Source organism: Centropristis striata, chromosome 23 (genome assembly GCF_030273125.1).
Source record: "Centropristis striata isolate RG_2023a ecotype Rhode Island chromosome 23, C.striata_1.0, whole genome shotgun sequence".
NCBI lineage: Eukaryota > Metazoa > Chordata > Actinopteri > Perciformes > Serranidae > Centropristis > Centropristis striata.
Genome location: NC_081539.1, coordinates 30,502,003 through 30,519,119, shown reverse-complemented (window position 1 = coordinate 30,519,119; position 17,117 = coordinate 30,502,003). Strand labels below are relative to the sequence as shown.

At 35.5% G+C, this 17,117-nt stretch overlaps 1 protein-coding gene across 1 annotated transcript in view; it reads right to left on the bottom strand.

The window, feature by feature from the left end:
- Positions 1-17,117, bottom strand: part of LOC131962463 (guanine nucleotide exchange factor VAV3) — a 185,614-nt gene that overhangs the window by 24,706 nt on the left and 143,791 nt on the right. The window contains exons 21-25 of the mRNA XM_059327470.1: positions 14,424-14,489; positions 11,647-11,681; positions 8,855-8,971; positions 6,762-6,849; positions 5,630-5,759 (exon numbers count right to left, since the gene is read on the bottom strand). Coding sequence (XP_059183453.1) covers positions 5,630-5,759; positions 6,762-6,849; positions 8,855-8,971; positions 11,647-11,681; positions 14,424-14,489 — 436 coding nt within the window. The remainder of the gene's footprint in view (positions 1-5,629; positions 5,760-6,761; positions 6,850-8,854; positions 8,972-11,646; positions 11,682-14,423; positions 14,490-17,117) is intronic.

Sequence of the window (17,117 nt, the reverse complement as noted above, 5' to 3'; positions counted from 1 at the left end):
AATGTCTCAGTGTACTCTGAAATTAATGCACATTTGCAACATTTAAAATTCTTTATTGAGCATGATAGTGTTTTGAAAGTAAAAAAAAGATTCAAAATCACATTTTATGTTGGACTAAAGGACTAAAAAAAGACACAAAATGACCAAAAAAAGACACCAAAAGACACAAAATGACTAAAAAAAGACACAAAATGACCAAAAAAAAGACACAAAATGACCAAAAAAAGACACAAAATGACCAAAAAAAGACACCAAAAGACACAAAATGACTAAAAAAAAGACACAAAATTACCAAAAAAGACACATAATGACTTACAAAGACATGAAAAGAATTCAAAAATAGCCCAAGACTCCATAGAGTTAAGTTGTTAACTTAAAACTTTTGACCGGTAGTGTATATATTTACAGTGTTTCATTGTTACTGAAACTGAATTAACTCATTTATCATTTTACGGTATTTTACTGTCATGGTTTAGCAGTTTTTCCACCGTAAAATCTACAGACATTTTTTTTTACAGTGCACAGAAATGTGTATATTTCATCTGTTGCTTCACTTCAAACCCCAACATCCTTTCATTAAAATCCCCGTTCAAAGTTACACAGCCTACATCTGTTACATGCAAAATCAGAAAGGAAATCATCTCACGAGGTCTTGTGTTGTGTCTTATTCAGCCCTGATAAATAATATCTCACACCTGAATGCTAAGAGGAATCAGGTTAGTGAGGGTAATGAGTGACAAAGCAGCAGCTGCATGCAGAAATAATCATCAGTGTGCTGCATTCCAGTACACAAAGTGTTGGCCACAACAGCTGCTTTGTGTTTGGTTTTGCCAGGTTTGTCATAACAGAACAAACAGTTCATTCTTACACCGGTAAAAATAAATCACACTTCTCCGATCTGTAGCCAGACAGCACACCACAACATCCACAACAACAGTTTGCCAACAACTTACTGAGGCGTAGTTCCTAATGAATTTTTTTGCCTGTCTGAAATGTAAAGTGATGTTTGCAGCAGTTGAAAGCTGAAATACAGTTTAACAAAACTGGTAAACGTCTGTTTTAATATCACAATTTACACAATTAGTGTCTTTTTTTTATCATTTTGTGGTCAATTCGTGTCTTTTTTTTTTGTAATTTTGTGTCTTTTTTGGTAATTTTGTCTTTTTTTTGGTCATTTTGTGTCTTTTTTTGGTCATTTTGTGTCTTTTTTGGTCATTTTGTGTCTTTCTTTTATCATTTTGTGGTCAATTCGTGTCTTTTTTTTGGTAATTTTGTGTCCTTTTTGGTCATTTTGTGTCTTTTGTGGTCAATTCGTGTCTTTTATCATTTTGTGGTCAATTCGTGTCTTTTTTTTGGTAATATTGTGTCTTTTTGGTCATTTTGTGTCTTTTTTTTGTAATTTTGTGTCTTTTTTGGTCATTTTGTGTCTATTTTTTACCATTTTGTGGTCAATTTGTGTCTTTTTTCTTGTCATTTTGTGTCTTTTTGGGTCATTTTCTGTCTTTTTTTGTCATTTTGTGTCTTTTTTTTATCATTTTGTGGTCAATTCGTGTCTTTTTTTTGGTAATATTGTGTCTTTTTGGGTCATTTTGTGTCTTTTTTGGTCATTTTGTGTCTTTTTTTTTTACCATTTTGTGGTCAATTTGTGTCTGTTTTAATATCACAATTTACACTTGTGTTGTAAATTGATAGCAATTAATTTCTAAATCAATCTGGATTGATTGAATGATTTTCACTGGAACATTATTAAATTTTTTTCATTTAAAAAAAAAAACATCCTTTTACTCTCGCCCATTGATTGGAAGGTTGGCGGTTCGATCCCCGACCATGCAGCCTACAAGTCGAAGTATCCTTGAGCAAGATACTGAACCCCAAATGGCTCCTGATGCTGCCTTCATCGGTGTGTGAATGAATTCCCAATGGTGGCAGGTGGCACCAGTGTGCCCTGGTAGCCTCTAACACCAGTATGAATGTGTGTGTGAACGGGTAAATGAGCGCAGTCTGTAGTGTGAAGCAATTTGGATAAAAGCGCTATACACTGCAAAAAAAGAAAAGTTGGGTGAACTCAAAATTTCAAGGCAACAAACTTCGATACATTTTTAAGTTGAACAAATAAACTAAATATTTTAAGTTTATGTTTTTGAGTTTACTCAACTCTGAATTCAGATTTTTGTCAACTCAACTGTAAGTTGTACTAACTTATAATTGAACATTGTAATAACTTTTAATCCTTACCTTATCCAGTATGTTCCTTATATGTCAATATATATACCATATATCCACCAAATACACCATTATATCATTCAATTGCTCCACTAAGGTGTCGGCCATCTTGAAAAATGGCCGCCATCTTGGAATTTCAAGTAACTGTGGGTGGGTTATTGTCAAGTGACCAGCAGAGACTGCTCATGCCAATTTATATGCTTGTATCACCAAATAAACCATTATATCACTTAACTGCTCCACTAAGGTGTTGGCCATCTTGAAAAATGGCCGCCATCTTAAAATTTCAAATGTCTCGGACAATTTTCTTGTTAAGTGACCCATGGAGAGTGTTCATGCCAATTTTCACGCTTGTATCATAAACTGAAAGATTCTGGCAAAAATGAGCACTTAGCCGCTCCACTAATAACAGAGTATATCATGTGCATTTGTGACTATAAAAATAACTATTAATGGATAGTATTTAACTTCGCCACTAGGTAGATTAGACTAGATTATAAATGGTCTTGACTTGGGTTAACTTGTTGCTGTTTTTACCAGATTACTTCTCTCCTCTGAAGACTCAGATTGATTTGATCATCAGTAAAAAGAGTGTTCAGAGTGATGCCAAATCTAATAACATGCTTCCAGGATTCTCCAACCGTCCTTTGACACTTTAATCACAAACAATTAACTTCAGAAGAGACCGGACTGTTTTTAACAACAAATGGCTACCGAGCTCTTTTAAGACTGTGAAGATGCTGCCAAGTGAATTAAAGCAGTTGTTGAAGGAGCTGAGAAGGATGATAGATAAGGAAACAGAACAAGCAGCTGGAGGAGTGGGGGGAGAAATCAGAAGAGCCAGTGACAAAAACAAAAACTGTTAACAGTAAAAAGGAGCATGATGGTGTCAGATCACAAACTCTGCTTTACTCACTGAAATCAGCTTGTTTAATGCAATGATTGGCTGCGTTTCTCGGTTTTCTACTGTAGTAAAGTCAGTGGTGGAAAGTAACTAAGTACATTACTCAAGTACTGTACTTTAGAACAATTTTGAGGTACTTGTACTTTACTTAAGTGTTTCTATTTTCTGTAACTTTATACTTCTACTCCACTACATTTTGAGGCAAATATTGTACTTTTTACTCCACTACATTTAGCTGACAGCTTTAGTTACTTTTCAGGTCGAGATTCAACATAAAACAAATGATCAATTTAAGGTGATTAGACTTTTTTTATTTTATTAAATCTTATAACAGTATATTAAGTACTTAAATGAGCCATATCTTTACAAAATTAAAACCCTGCTTACATAACATCATCAATACAAATTATGTAATAAGGTATTTAGAATATATAAAACAATCTGAGTGGGTCCATTCGGCATAACAAGTACTTTTACTTTTGATACTTTAAGTACATTTTGATGCTGATACTTTTGTACTTTTAAGTAAGTTTTGAATGCAGGACTTGTACTTGTAGTGGAGTAAATAGTGTTGTATTAGTACTTTTACTTAAGTACGGGATCTGAATACTTCTTCCACCACTGAGTAAAGTAAATATCTTTGGATTTTGGACTGTTAGTTAGTCGCACAAATCACTCCATCCGAAGACGACACCTCGGGTTTGGGGAAATTGTGATAGGCATTTTCAAATATTCTGATTCAGATTTTAAAGACAAAATCAGGAAATTAACCAACAGATATCTCAATAATGAAAATAATTATAAGTTGCAGCCTTACATAGAAAAATGAAAAATAAAGAGAAAATACAGACAGAGGGCAGGTTTCCATAGATACAGACATTACCACAAACTTCTAGTGGGTCATAATTGATTATTGAGAGGGATGATTGTTGTATCAGTCGATACATTTTATTCATAAGTCCTGCATACTGCACACTGGCTCCATACAGGCTGCACTGCAAAAAAGCCAACTTGTATTTTTTGGCCTAAAACAGTGATTTAATTTGGTAAAACTTGGAAATATAAATGACTGACATTAAGGGCAATAATGTAAGTTAGCACAACAAAGGAAGCCAGTTGTCTGCTCAAAAACAAATTCGGTCATTAGCGAAAGCTAGCGGCTAACTGATGCTAGCGGCTAACTGATGCTAGCAGTGCTCAAAAACGTTAATGAGTTGTTGTTACTTATATCTTTAAGTTGGGGTTCACAACAAGGGACAATAGTTCTGATAACTCTTATTTCTTTGTTGGGAAATTCGGTCATTAGCGAAAGCTAGCGGCTAACTGATGCTAGCGGCTAACTGATGCTAGCGGCGCTGCTTATTACAGCTACAAGAGTAGCCATTAGCGTATCAATGCTAACTCAAAATTGTGGTCGCAACATTAGCTGACATTTCATAGCGGCGTTACAATCGTCCCAGAGAAATTCAGAGTTGAGCAAACTCAAAAACAAAACTTAAAATATTTAGTTGAATTGTCCAACTTAAAATTTTATCGAAGTTTGTTGCCTTGAAATTTTGACTTCACCCAACTTTTCTTTTTTTGCAGTGTAGCATACCTTTAAGTGTGCAAACAATAAGTGGATGAGCTCACGAAAAGTCTATGTATCGGTTCAAAATGTACTAATACGGTATAGATAGACTTCTCTTTAATATTAGCTATTCAATTCTCAATACCTGCACTGCAGGTATAGTAGTAGTTGTACTTGAATTAGGAAGAATATATTATTTTATCACATTTTATTTGACTTTGTCAGTAGTTATTATGGTGTCCAGCTGTTGCCTATCACATTCCGCCATAACCATGTAAAGGCCATGGTGGCGAATGTTTATATTCTTATAGTGCAGGGGTGTCAAACACTGGCCCGCGGGCCAAATTTGGCCCGGAGTGTAATTTTTTTGGCCCGCGAGGCATTACCAAATTATTATATTATTATTGTACTATAAAAGCTGACCCGCCGGTATTATACGGCGCATTTACCGCTAATACTACAAATCCCACAATGCCCTGCTGCAGGACAGGACCCAGAAACGCTCCTCGGTGACAGTCGTCATAGCAACCTCAAGCTAGAGCTGTCTCCCAGCTACCCCTTCCCAAAAATGGCGAAAAGAAAGGCAGAATTTATTAACCTGTTGAAAAAGTTTATTTTGACATTTAAATCAGAAGGATGCAAATAGAAAAGAGGCATACGATTTTTATTTAATTTTTATTTAATAAATGAATGACATTGATGTGTTTTTTATCTGAAATTTGATTTTGCATGTCTGCACTATTTAGTTATATATTGTATGTTTATAAGCGTTGCTGGTTCCATATTTAATGTTAAAGCAAAACATGTTTGGTATATATTAAAAGGTTTATTTGTTCAATGTTGGCCCGCGATTTTATTCAAGTTTTAAATTTTGGCCCATTGTGTATTTGAGTTTGACAGCCCTGTTATAGTGACTTTACAGATTTACTCACTGTTGCCACCCGGCCGGTTCAGGCGGTGCATAGCAGCATTCTCTGGCTCCCGGTAAGGAAACTTCAGTGTGGTGTCAAGACTCCTAAAACCTTCCCTCAAGGAGTGGTGTTTGTAGTACTCAATCAGCTCCTGGACACACACACACACACACACACAAATGAGTAAGCTAAGTAGTAAATAAGCATTCATTTGCATGTGTGTTTACTGCACAGCACATTTTTCTAGAAAATCAGATTGTAAAACTAGATAAATTACCCATGTTACTGTTTTTCAGCCCTGACTGACACATCTATATCATTTACATATCTGTCAAATAATGAAAAGTCTGCTTGAAATCTAGAATACTGTAGAATAGATGTGAAATAGCACAAGAAAAGAGGATATAACACAATGTAAATACACGGGAAAGAACTTTTGATCTGCCTTTTTGACCCTTAAAAAATGCTGCAAAATTATATGTCAACAAAACACTAAAAAATGCTACATTCAAAACCTTTTCTTAGCTAATCGTAGCTACAGAAAACACAGTATTGGCATAAAGAAAACTGGTGAATCTTTCTAATATGCACTGCACAGCTCCTGGACACACACAAATGAGTAAGCAAAGTAGTAAATAAGCATTCATTTGCATGTGTGTTTACTGCACGGCACATTTTTCTAGAAAATCAGATTGTAAAACCAGACAAATTCCCCATGTTAGTGTTTTTTCAGCCCTGCTTGAAATCTAGATTACTGTAGATGTGAAATAGCACAAGAAAAGAGGATATAACACAATGTAAATACACGGGAAAGAACTTTTGATCCGCCTCTTTGACCCTAAAAAATGCTGCAAAATTACATGTCAACAAAATACAAAAAATGCTACATTCAAAACCTTTTCTTAGCTAATCGTAGCTACAGAAAACACAGTATTGGCATAAAGAAAACTGGTGAATCTTTCTCTAATATGCACTGCACTTATATATAATGCTGGAGCCCTCGGGCCAGTATAAACACGTCTCTCTAATCACGGCTATTTTTGTGCACACTGCTAAAATAAAATTCAGGTTTTGACACTTCATTAAGCGAACACGATGATTTATTTATGAATTGCAGTGGTGGAATTAAAAAAAAGAGAGTGAAAAGACTCACTAATATGCTCCTGAACTTCTTGTTCTCTGCGATGTAGAAGCAGCCCTCCTTGGTCAGGATCTTTATGTGCTTCACGTCGTTGTTGTACCTGTGGGCCATTGAATAAGTTATGAGTGTAATTTCCCTCTCTGATCACCGCCATCGATCGGTGGCCGGCCCCTGGCCCCCTGCCGTCGCTCCAATGCATAGGGTCCCAAAGGTTTGTGACACGTGAATGATGGGTGGTCAGGGAGAGTGTGTGCATGTGTGAGTGCTCCCTCCCACCCACATACTGGTGCTGGCATTAAGAGGGTGCTGATGGGGCTCTGAGGTTGCAGGAGTGAATGCTGGCTGCGCACAAATCTTGGATTTTTGTCATTCACACTGATGCTTTAGCAGGATCAGAGCCAGCTGCATTAGTCTGCTACTTCCTGTCCTTTCTTTTTATGCAACTATTGCATCAAGTTATTCTGGGAGTTTGAAGTATTGACTGTATATTAAAAAAAAAATCGATGCAGCCTCCATGAAATATGAAGCGTCTTCTTTCAAATGGCCAGCAGGGGGCGACTCCACTGGTTGCAAAAAGACATTCATAGCGGCGTTATAATCGTGCCAGAGAAATTCAGAGTTGAGCAAACTCAAAAACAAAACTTAAAATATTTAGTTTAATTGTCCAACTTAAAATTTTATCGAAGTTTGTTGCCTTGAAATTTTGAGTTCACCCAACTTTTCTTTTTTTGCAGTGTAGCATACCTTTAACCCATTGAGGCCTGAAAAAACGCTGGATGATTTTAAAATAAGCCTCTAATTTTCTGGAAATTCTGGAAAAATTCTGGAAAAAAAAGTGTGAACTCTTCTACTAAATAATAGATTTTTCAGCCTCTGTAGCAGATAGAAATGAAATTCAAAAAGTATTTGAGAGCTTATACAAATACTACAAAACGACGTAAATGCTTTCCAGGCTTCAATGGGTTAAGTGTGTGCATGACATACAAACAATAAGTGGATGAGCTCACGAAAAGTCAATGTATCGGTTCAAAATGTACTAATACGGTAGATAGACTTCTCTATAATATTAGCTATTCAATTCTCAATACCTGCACTGCAGGTATAGTAGTAGTTGTACTTGAATTAGAAAGAATATATTATTTTATCACATTTTATTTAACTTTTTGACATTTTATTGATGCAGCCTCCATGAAATATGAAGCGTCTTCTTTCAAATGGCCAGCAGGGGGCGACTCCACTGGTTGCAAAAAGACGTACAATTGTATCGAAGTTTATGAGAAAAAGACTACTTCTTACCAAGGTTATAATAGTTTTGGATTTTTCATTACTTTTAGTTTTAATTTCGTTGTGAATTTTTGTTTTCAAATTCAGTTAGTTTTAATTAGTTTTTAGAGTGAGTTTTCTAGTTTTAGTTTAGTTTTTATTAGTTTTAGTGTTAGTTTTAATTAGTTTAGTTTTACTTTAGTTAGTTTTGTAATGGGCTATGTGTTGGCTGCCAGATTCAAAAAGGTCATAATGAATTTTGCCATTTTATCCATCTCAGCCCCAATAAGGTTATTAACTCTTACAGTTCTGGGTGTTTTGAATTTTGGTTTGAGTGTAGACATCCCAGTCTCAGTAAACATATTCACCATGTGTTCCATGAGAGCAAACTCAAAAACAAAACTTAAAATATGTAGTTTAATTGTCTAACTTAAAATTTTATCGAAGTTTGTTGCCTTGAAATTTTGAGTTCACCCAACTTTTGCAGTGAACGAGGTGCACCTTTGAAGAGGGAGGAGAGCTTAAAAGCTGCTGTTTGGTGTGGGGACTACTGGTGTTGCTTCTCAGCAGGGGATTTGGTGTTGTTTTGTCATATTGTTGATTTGTTGCATTTTTATGTTAATAAATCCCATGGATTTGATCATTTTAAGGTGTTTCCTGTCTGCTTTGAGTCAGTGGTGAAGTGTTCATCCAAAAGGGCCACGTAAGGGCGGCTGGAACAATTCAAGATATTTAATTAAAAATCAATTAAATCCAAGAATGAAGTTAAAATCAGAGATGGTGACACTGCCACTTTCTGTCTAAGAGGTTCTTGAATGACTTGATAGCGATGTCAGACTTACTTTATACTGATGGCGTACTCTGTGTACTCTCTGCTGCGATGGCGGACCAAGTATGTGCTGTTGACCCTGTTAATGAGTTCTGCCTCTGCCTGCAGCCTCTCCATGGGCCCTGCAAACCTGAACACAACAGCCCCCAAGAAAACAACTTATTGACAAGTAAACACACCATGCAAGGAGCAGTGGGCAGCATGTTACTGCATGACTGTGTTGTCATTTACAATCTGTGTGCTAGCTGTTTAGTTTGCTTACACTTCCTGGTCAGACCTGCATTAGTCTAGACGGAATTGTCCAAAAAGTGAAAGTGAGGAGCATTTATGGGTACAAGTCAGGAACTGGCCTACTTTACTTATTTCAAGGGTGCTGAATCCAAAAAAAAAATGGTTCCCAAGCGAAAATTTTGAGTTTTTGACCTTCTCATTTGCATATCAATATGGCGGCCAAATTGCCCATCTTGCTCAGTTGTTGGACCATTTCCCCTTAGTTTTTTTGTAAGTAGGCAATCAAAGATGAGGAAATTAAGTTTCTGGATTTATAGTCTAGGGTCAGAGCAAGGATATAGTGGAGGCTCAGTGTCTTTTTTTATGCATATATATATGCAAAATACCAACTTTTAAGGTGAAATTAAGGATTATTTGTGTCATTTTTTAAGGCCGACATAAATATTCAATCAATATCACTTTTAAATGTTCCAGTTGGTATTTTGCATATATATAAATAAATATATATATATATATATATATATATGCAATATATATGCATAAAAAAGACACTGAGCCTCCACTATATCCTTGCTCTGACTCTAGACTATAGATCCAGAAACTTAATTTCCTCACCTTTGATTGCCTACTTACAAAAAAACTAAGGGGAAATGGTCCAATGACCGTGCAAGATGGGCAATTTGGTGGCCATTTGATACAAATTAGAAGGTCAAAAACTCAAAATTTCGCTTGGGAACCATTTTTTTTGGACTCAGCACCCTTGAGATATGTAAGGTAGGCCGGTTCCTGACTTGTACCCATAAATGCTCCTCACTTCTTATAGGAGGCCTTTATTCTGAAATTCGTCTAGACTACATGGTCTAATTGCTTTGATATGTGAGTGAAATTCAAATAAATCACTATTTTGGTGTTATCTGTGCCAAATTACTTATTACTTATGAGTGTGTAGCTGGTTTTGGGGACGTATGGGAGAGAATAAAAAACTGGTGATCCATTGTCCACTTTATAAATCAGAGTCATTTTTAGGTTAATTTTTTCTTCTGTGAAAACATTTTTTTTTTCTGCTAAAACTTGTGTGTTTGTTGTTAGGCTCATTATGAGAGGCTGGATTGTAACAATACTACCACATGTTCTAAATACGACGTGAATGCTCATCCTGATAAAAACAAACTTTTTTGGGGGGCGTGGGTGTTTTCACAGATGGATAAAAAGTTTCTTATCCTGGCAAAACACTGGTTTCACTGGTTTTCAACTCATACAGATGGAAAATCATTTTTTCTAAGTTTTTGTTGGATAAAATGTGTTTTTGTTTTCGTTACAAAAAGGTTTTTCCAAGATAATTAGTATAAGTTTTTTAAGTTTGTCCTCCTGAAAAAAAGTTTTGGCAGTGGGATCTTTTTGTTGTTGTAATTCTCATTTCAGCCACAAGAGGTGCTGAAGGGAACCACTACCCCACGTTCAAAATAGGACATGAATGTTTTTTTTAAAAAAACAAAGAAGAAAATATTATCCTTTTTCACAGAAAAAAAAATAACTTTGAAAATTGATCCTGGCAGAACATCTATGAAAAAAAAATTTTTTTCACCCGTTCTTTAGCCATAAAACAGGAGAGAAAACTATTTAGACTTAGAAAATGGATGATTTCTTTCTTCTGCCTCTCACAGTGATGTGGTGTTCTGCTGTTGTGTACATGCTGGACAAATTTAAATCTGTGTTTTCTGTGTTTTCCTCTGTCCAATAACACTATGTGATGCTTTTCAGCACACTGCAAAAAAGCCAACTTGTATTTTTTGGCCTAAAACAGTGATTTAAGTTGGTAAAACTTGGAAATATAAATTACTGACATTTAGGGCAATAATGTAAGTTAGCACAACAAAGGAAGCCAGTTGTCTGCTCAAAAACAAGTTGGTGAGTTGTTGTTACTTATATCTTTAAGTTGGGGTTCACAACAAGGGACAATAGTTCTGATAACTCTTATTTCTTTGTTGGGAAATGTGGGGAAGTGGTGAAATTCGGTCATTAGCGAAAGCTAGCAGCTAACTGATGCTAGCGGCTAACTGACGCTAGCGACTAACTGATCCTAGCGGCTAACTGATGCTAGCGGCTAACTGATGCTAGCGACTAACTGATCCTAGCGGCTAACTGATGCTAGCGGCTAACTGATGCTAGCGGCGCTGCTTGTTACAGCTACAAGAGTAGCCATTAGCGTATCAATACTAACTCAAAATTGTGGTCGCAACATTAGCTGACATTTCATAGCGGCGTTACAATCGCGCCAATTCAGCACATTGCAGAAGTTAGCAGAAGTAAGGATTAAAAGTTATTACAATGTAAAATTATAAGTTAGTACAACTTACAGTTGAGTTGACAAAAATCTGAATTCAGAGTTGAGCAAACTCAAAAACAAAACTTAAAATATTTAGTTTAATTGTCCAACTTCAAATTTTATCGAAGTTTGTTGCCTTGAAATTTTGAGTTCACCCAACTTTTCTTTTTTTGCAGTGCACCAGTATAAAAACCTTCTTTGGGAACAGAAGCAGACTGAGACAGCTGTTTGTGTTTTGAGGAACATACCAGGCTTGAGAGGAGTAATCAACGGGCTTCGGCACCTGGAGCAAAGAGCAAAAGTGGACATGTGTTGTTATTTTCATAAAGCTGCACTCATCCAGTCTCAATACAGTGTAAACCACTACAGTAAACAGCTCCACAGCTCTGTTTCTGAGCTGCTGTTTGCCCTTCTATAAAAAAAAAGGTGCTTTTACACCATACAACCCCAATAAAACACCTGAGATAAGATAGCTAATGGTCTTCTTATCTTTACTGAAGTGGAGATATGGTGATAACGGCTCATATTCCTGAAGCAGCTGGACATAATGTGAATTTCATTTTATCAAATGGAACACAACAATCCAGTGGTGGAGAGAGTTATGAAAGGTGGAACAAAAACAACAATTCATACGCAGTAACTTCCTCTCAGCTTTCCAGCAAGTTAGCACCATATAAAGTATCCTTGTTCCTTATAAGACATTGTTTCCGTCTTTGCTTCTTATTGATAAAGTGAATTGGACAGTAAACCACTTTTATCTCCTAAGACAACACAAGTTCCTTGAACATAAAAACCCCACGGGCTGTTCTTCTTCTCCTGCCAGGTAACAGAGCTCACCTGCCTCCACTAATCCCCAACCAGCCTGCTAGCGAACACATTAACCCTTGTGCCTTCCTCGGGCATTTTTATACTTTTTTCTCTTCTTTTTTTTTTCATTTGTTAACCATTTTGGCTGTGTTACAGCTTGAGGCACACTCAAAAAAAAAAAAAAACTAGGTGTCTGTCACCTTCTCCTTAGTCTAACATGTAGCTTCTACTATATAAAATTATGTTTTGTGGTTAAACAGTTTTAAAACATGTAATTTTAGCATAAAATGCAATCATTTAAAATTTACAAGAATACTTTATGTTAAAACAACCTAATTCTAATGGGTTAAGATTTCAAATCAATTCTGCTTACAACTCCAGAGCAGTAGGTGGCAGTCATGTGCACATTCCTAATTAGTAGTTTTTTGGTTTTTTTTGGCCATTTTCAAGAGTTTATTGATAGTGAGAGACAGTGTGAAGAACCCGGGCTTCTACCCTATTAAATTATGTAACTCTTAATAATATCATACACGTTTAAATGGCCCAATAAAATTACGTTAGTATGTTACAATTACCCTTACAAATCTAGTTGGACTGAGCCCTGGTAATTAATTTACAGTAACGCAAATACATCATGTTGACCCGACATATTTACATTTTGTCGCTCAACAAAATTGTTTCTCGCTAAACTAAAGCATTTTATTTCGGTGGAAATTATTTCCATAATTTTATTACGTTCTGGGAACAAGTTATTTTTTTGAGTGCATGAATTTTTGCAGGAACTTTTCTATTTAGTGAAATTTTTTGAATGTCCACACACACAACAACTGCTATAAAATCACCATACATCAATATTTTTTTCTGATTTTTTTTCATAAATCTCTTAAACAACTTCAGACTTGTTCAAAACTATCAAACATTAAATAATTTTCAGAATTTTAACCCTTTATATGCCAGTTTATATATTTGAATTTTTCGAAAATGTCTTCCAAAAAAACACAAAAGATGAATTTTTTTCCATAAAATAAATAGTAGGGAGCTGAGGGTTTTGGTGGTGATTAGAGTCTTGGATATGTCAAAGATTAGCAACAAAATTGATTACTAATGCAATCAAATCAATTTTGTTGCTAATCTTTGACATATCCACGACTCTAATCACCACCAAAATGCCAGCTTCCTACTATTTATTTTATTTTAAATTCATCTTTTGTGTTTTTTTGGAAGAAATTATGGAAAATTTAGAATTTATAAACTGGCATATAAAGGGTTAAACTTTTGAAAATGATTTAATGTTTGATAGTTTTGAACAAGTCTGAAGTTGTTTAAGAGATTTATGGAAAAAAAAAAGAAAAAAATATAGATGTATTTTTATTTTATAGCAGTTTTAGTGTGCGTGGACGTTTTTGTCCACGAGGGACGACAGAGGGAATATTTGGCACTATATAAAAAATACTAATGCAATCAAATCAATTTTGTTGCTAATCTTTGACATATCCAAGACTCTAATCACCACCAAAATGCCAGCTCCCTACTATTTATTTTATTTTAAATTCATCTTTTGTGTTTTTTTGGAAGACATTTTCGAAAAATTCAAATATATAAACTGGCATATAAAGGGTTAAAATTCTGAAAATTATTTAATGTTTGATAGTTTTGAACAAGTCTGAAGTTGTTTAAGAGATTTATGGCAAAAAAATTTTTTTTAAAAATATAGATGTATTTTTATTTTATAGCAGTTTTACTGTGCGTGGATGTTTTTGTCCACGAGGGACGGCAGAGGGAGTATTTGGCACTACATAAAAAATACTAATGCAATCAAATCAATTTTGTTGCTAATCTTTGACATATCCAAGACTCTAATCACCACCAAAATGCCAGCTTCCTACTATTTATTTTATGGGAAAAAAAATCATTTTTTGGAAGAAATTATGGAAAATTTTGAATTTATAAACTGGCATATAAAGGGTTAAACTTTTGAAAATTATTTAATGTTTGATAGTTTTGAACAAGTCTGAAGTTGTTTAAGAGATTTATGGAAAAAAAATTGAAAAAAATATAGATGTATTTTTATTTTATAGCAGTTTTAGTGTGCGTGGACGTTTTTGTCCACGAGGGTGGTTAGAGGTAGAAAATTTGAGGGAAGCACAAGGGTTAATCCAGACACGGTGTGTACAACAGGCCCTAATGTAGAAAAGGAATAGAAGGAAATGCAGCTTACACATGGGCACGGCTTCACAGCGTCGCTTGGAAAGAAGCCAACCTCTTTCGTCGTCAGGATTTTGCCCTGAAACCACAGAGAGATAATTGCGTTATGTACATCTGGCTGACTGTGTCTCCATTATTCAGAAACAATTAGCTTGCAACACAGAGCAGGGTAAATTTACAGCCCTAGTTAACTATTGTTGGAATAATGGCTGGCAGGAAGAGGGAAGGAGGAGAAGAGTTCCTTATTCCTCCCGTGGTGACGAGTCTTTAAGCCCAGCCTTGATTTATCAACACTGGGGAGACTCAGTCCGCATAAACAGGGACGCCGTGCTGCAGTTATCTGCTTCTGACTGACTCTGGAGCTGCTTTTGTTCTGTGCACTGACATAATATTTGATTGATATGGGACAATTATACAGGCACGGACAACATAGCTGGAATTGAGGCTGAAAAATGCTTCAGATTAAGAGTTTTGTGCATATGCAAACTGTTGTTGACCCCCAATTTAACATGCATGTTGTCCGTGACCCCCACTCACTGAACACAATCTAACACGCACAGTTCAGATCACCCAAAAAAGAAACAAAATGACCAAAAAAAGGAAACAAGATGACCAAAAAAAACACAAATTGACCACAAAATGATCAAAAAAGACACAAAATGACCAAAAAAGAAATAAAATGACCCAAAAAAGACATAAAATGACCAAAAAAGACACAAAATGACCAAAAAAGACACAAAATCACCCAAAAAAGAAACAAAATCACCCAAAAAAAGACACAAAATGACTCAAAAAAGAAACAAAATCACAAAAAAAAAGACACAAAATGACTGAAAAAAGACACAAAATGACCAAAAAAAGACACAAAATGACCAGAAAAGAAACAAAATGACCAAAAAAAGACACAAAATGACCAGAAAAGACACAAATTGACCACAAAATGATCAAAAAAGACACAAAATGACCAAAAAAGACACAAAATAACCAAAAAAGAAACAAAATCACCCAAAAAAGACACAAAATGACCAAAAAAAGACACAAAATGACCCAAAAAAGAAACAAAATGACCAAAAATGACACAAAATGACCAGAAAAGACACAAAATGACAAAAAAAGACACAAAATTACCAAAAAAAGACACTAAATGACCCAAAAAAGAAACAAAATGACAAAAAAAAGACACAAAATGACCAGAAAAGACACAAAATGACCAAAAAAAAGACACAAAATGACCCAAAAAAGGAAACAAAATGACCAAAAAAGACACAAAATGACCAAAAAAGACACAAAATGACCAAAAAAGGAAACAAAATGACCAAAAAAGACACAAAATGATGAAAAAAAGACACAAAATGACCAAAAAAACACAAAATGACCCAAAAAAAGACAGAGCTGACTTCCAAAATGATTTGGCAACCCCCAGAAATCATCTCGAGACCCCAATTGGGGTCCCGACCCCAAGGTTGAGAACAGCTGATCTATATGACTCAATACTGAGTATATATACTATAAAACAGCTGTTGGGCTGTTTGACTTGAACTGGAACTAGAACTGGAAATGGACTTTTCCATGATATTCTAATGTATTAAGATGCTCCTATACAGAAAACGCATCATGTGGGGATTCCCATTTAGGTTTAATTAGGGGGCCAAGACCTCACATATTTTGCACTTTGGGAACAAGTGTTCTATAAGTTTATGAATTAGATATTGAGGGTCCACACTACCAACCCAGCCCATCTTGTGGGACATTCTCTCAGCCCTTTGCTTCCTGCTGCCTCCTCGCTAACAGCACCATAATGATTGGAGCTGCTAACACTGACAGAGTAAACAGATGGCTGGTGGTGAATGAAATGAAATTACAGTGATCGATTCTATTTTTTCACGCCTCCCCAGAACAGAAATGATTATTATGGTCTGCTGGCTACAAAGGTGATGGATATTGAATGTTTGCTGACTGTGGGGCTGTGGCTGCCTCCAGTTAAGCCTTTACACAGGGTTAATTGAATTCTCTATCTGTTTTATCTGTTTTGTATTAGGTAGGAAGTTGGTTTCCTCATTACATGTCTGATTATAATACGATAGTACAGTAGTTCATGTCGATACAATGCCCTTTCAGGCCTCCTCGGGTAAAATCCTGTTATAATTATCATGAGGATTTTGAAACAAATACAGAAAGTGTCTATCTCCTAACGAGAAAAACAGCTAATCTTTCCTCCTCCAGAGAGGTTTAAATCACATGTGTAATTGCGTGCATAAAACCAAACCAACATTGTGTGTGTGTGGGATTTTACTTCCTTATAAGAAGTGCTGTGGTGCGTTTATAATTATCTGTGGGTGTAAACATGTTACTAAGAATTAGATTTTTGTTGGCAAGACCAAACTACCTGCTCTATCTTTAGCCGGGAATGCTACTTTGACTTGGCACAGGTAAAAAAAACACTCCCAACATGATAACTGATGAGGAAGTTGATACACACGACATGCTGCCGATGCCAGAATTGTAATAAAAAGCTAGAACAGACTATTTCAAACAACTTTATATAAAGCCTATTTAACTTTAAATAGTTTTTTTTTCATACACAGAGAAAAGTTATTTTGTTGTTGTTGTATACTGTAGTTCAGTAGTTCTCAACCTTTTTGAGTCGCCAAAAAAAGAAAACAAAATGACCAAAAAAAGACACAAATTGACCACAAAATGATCAAAA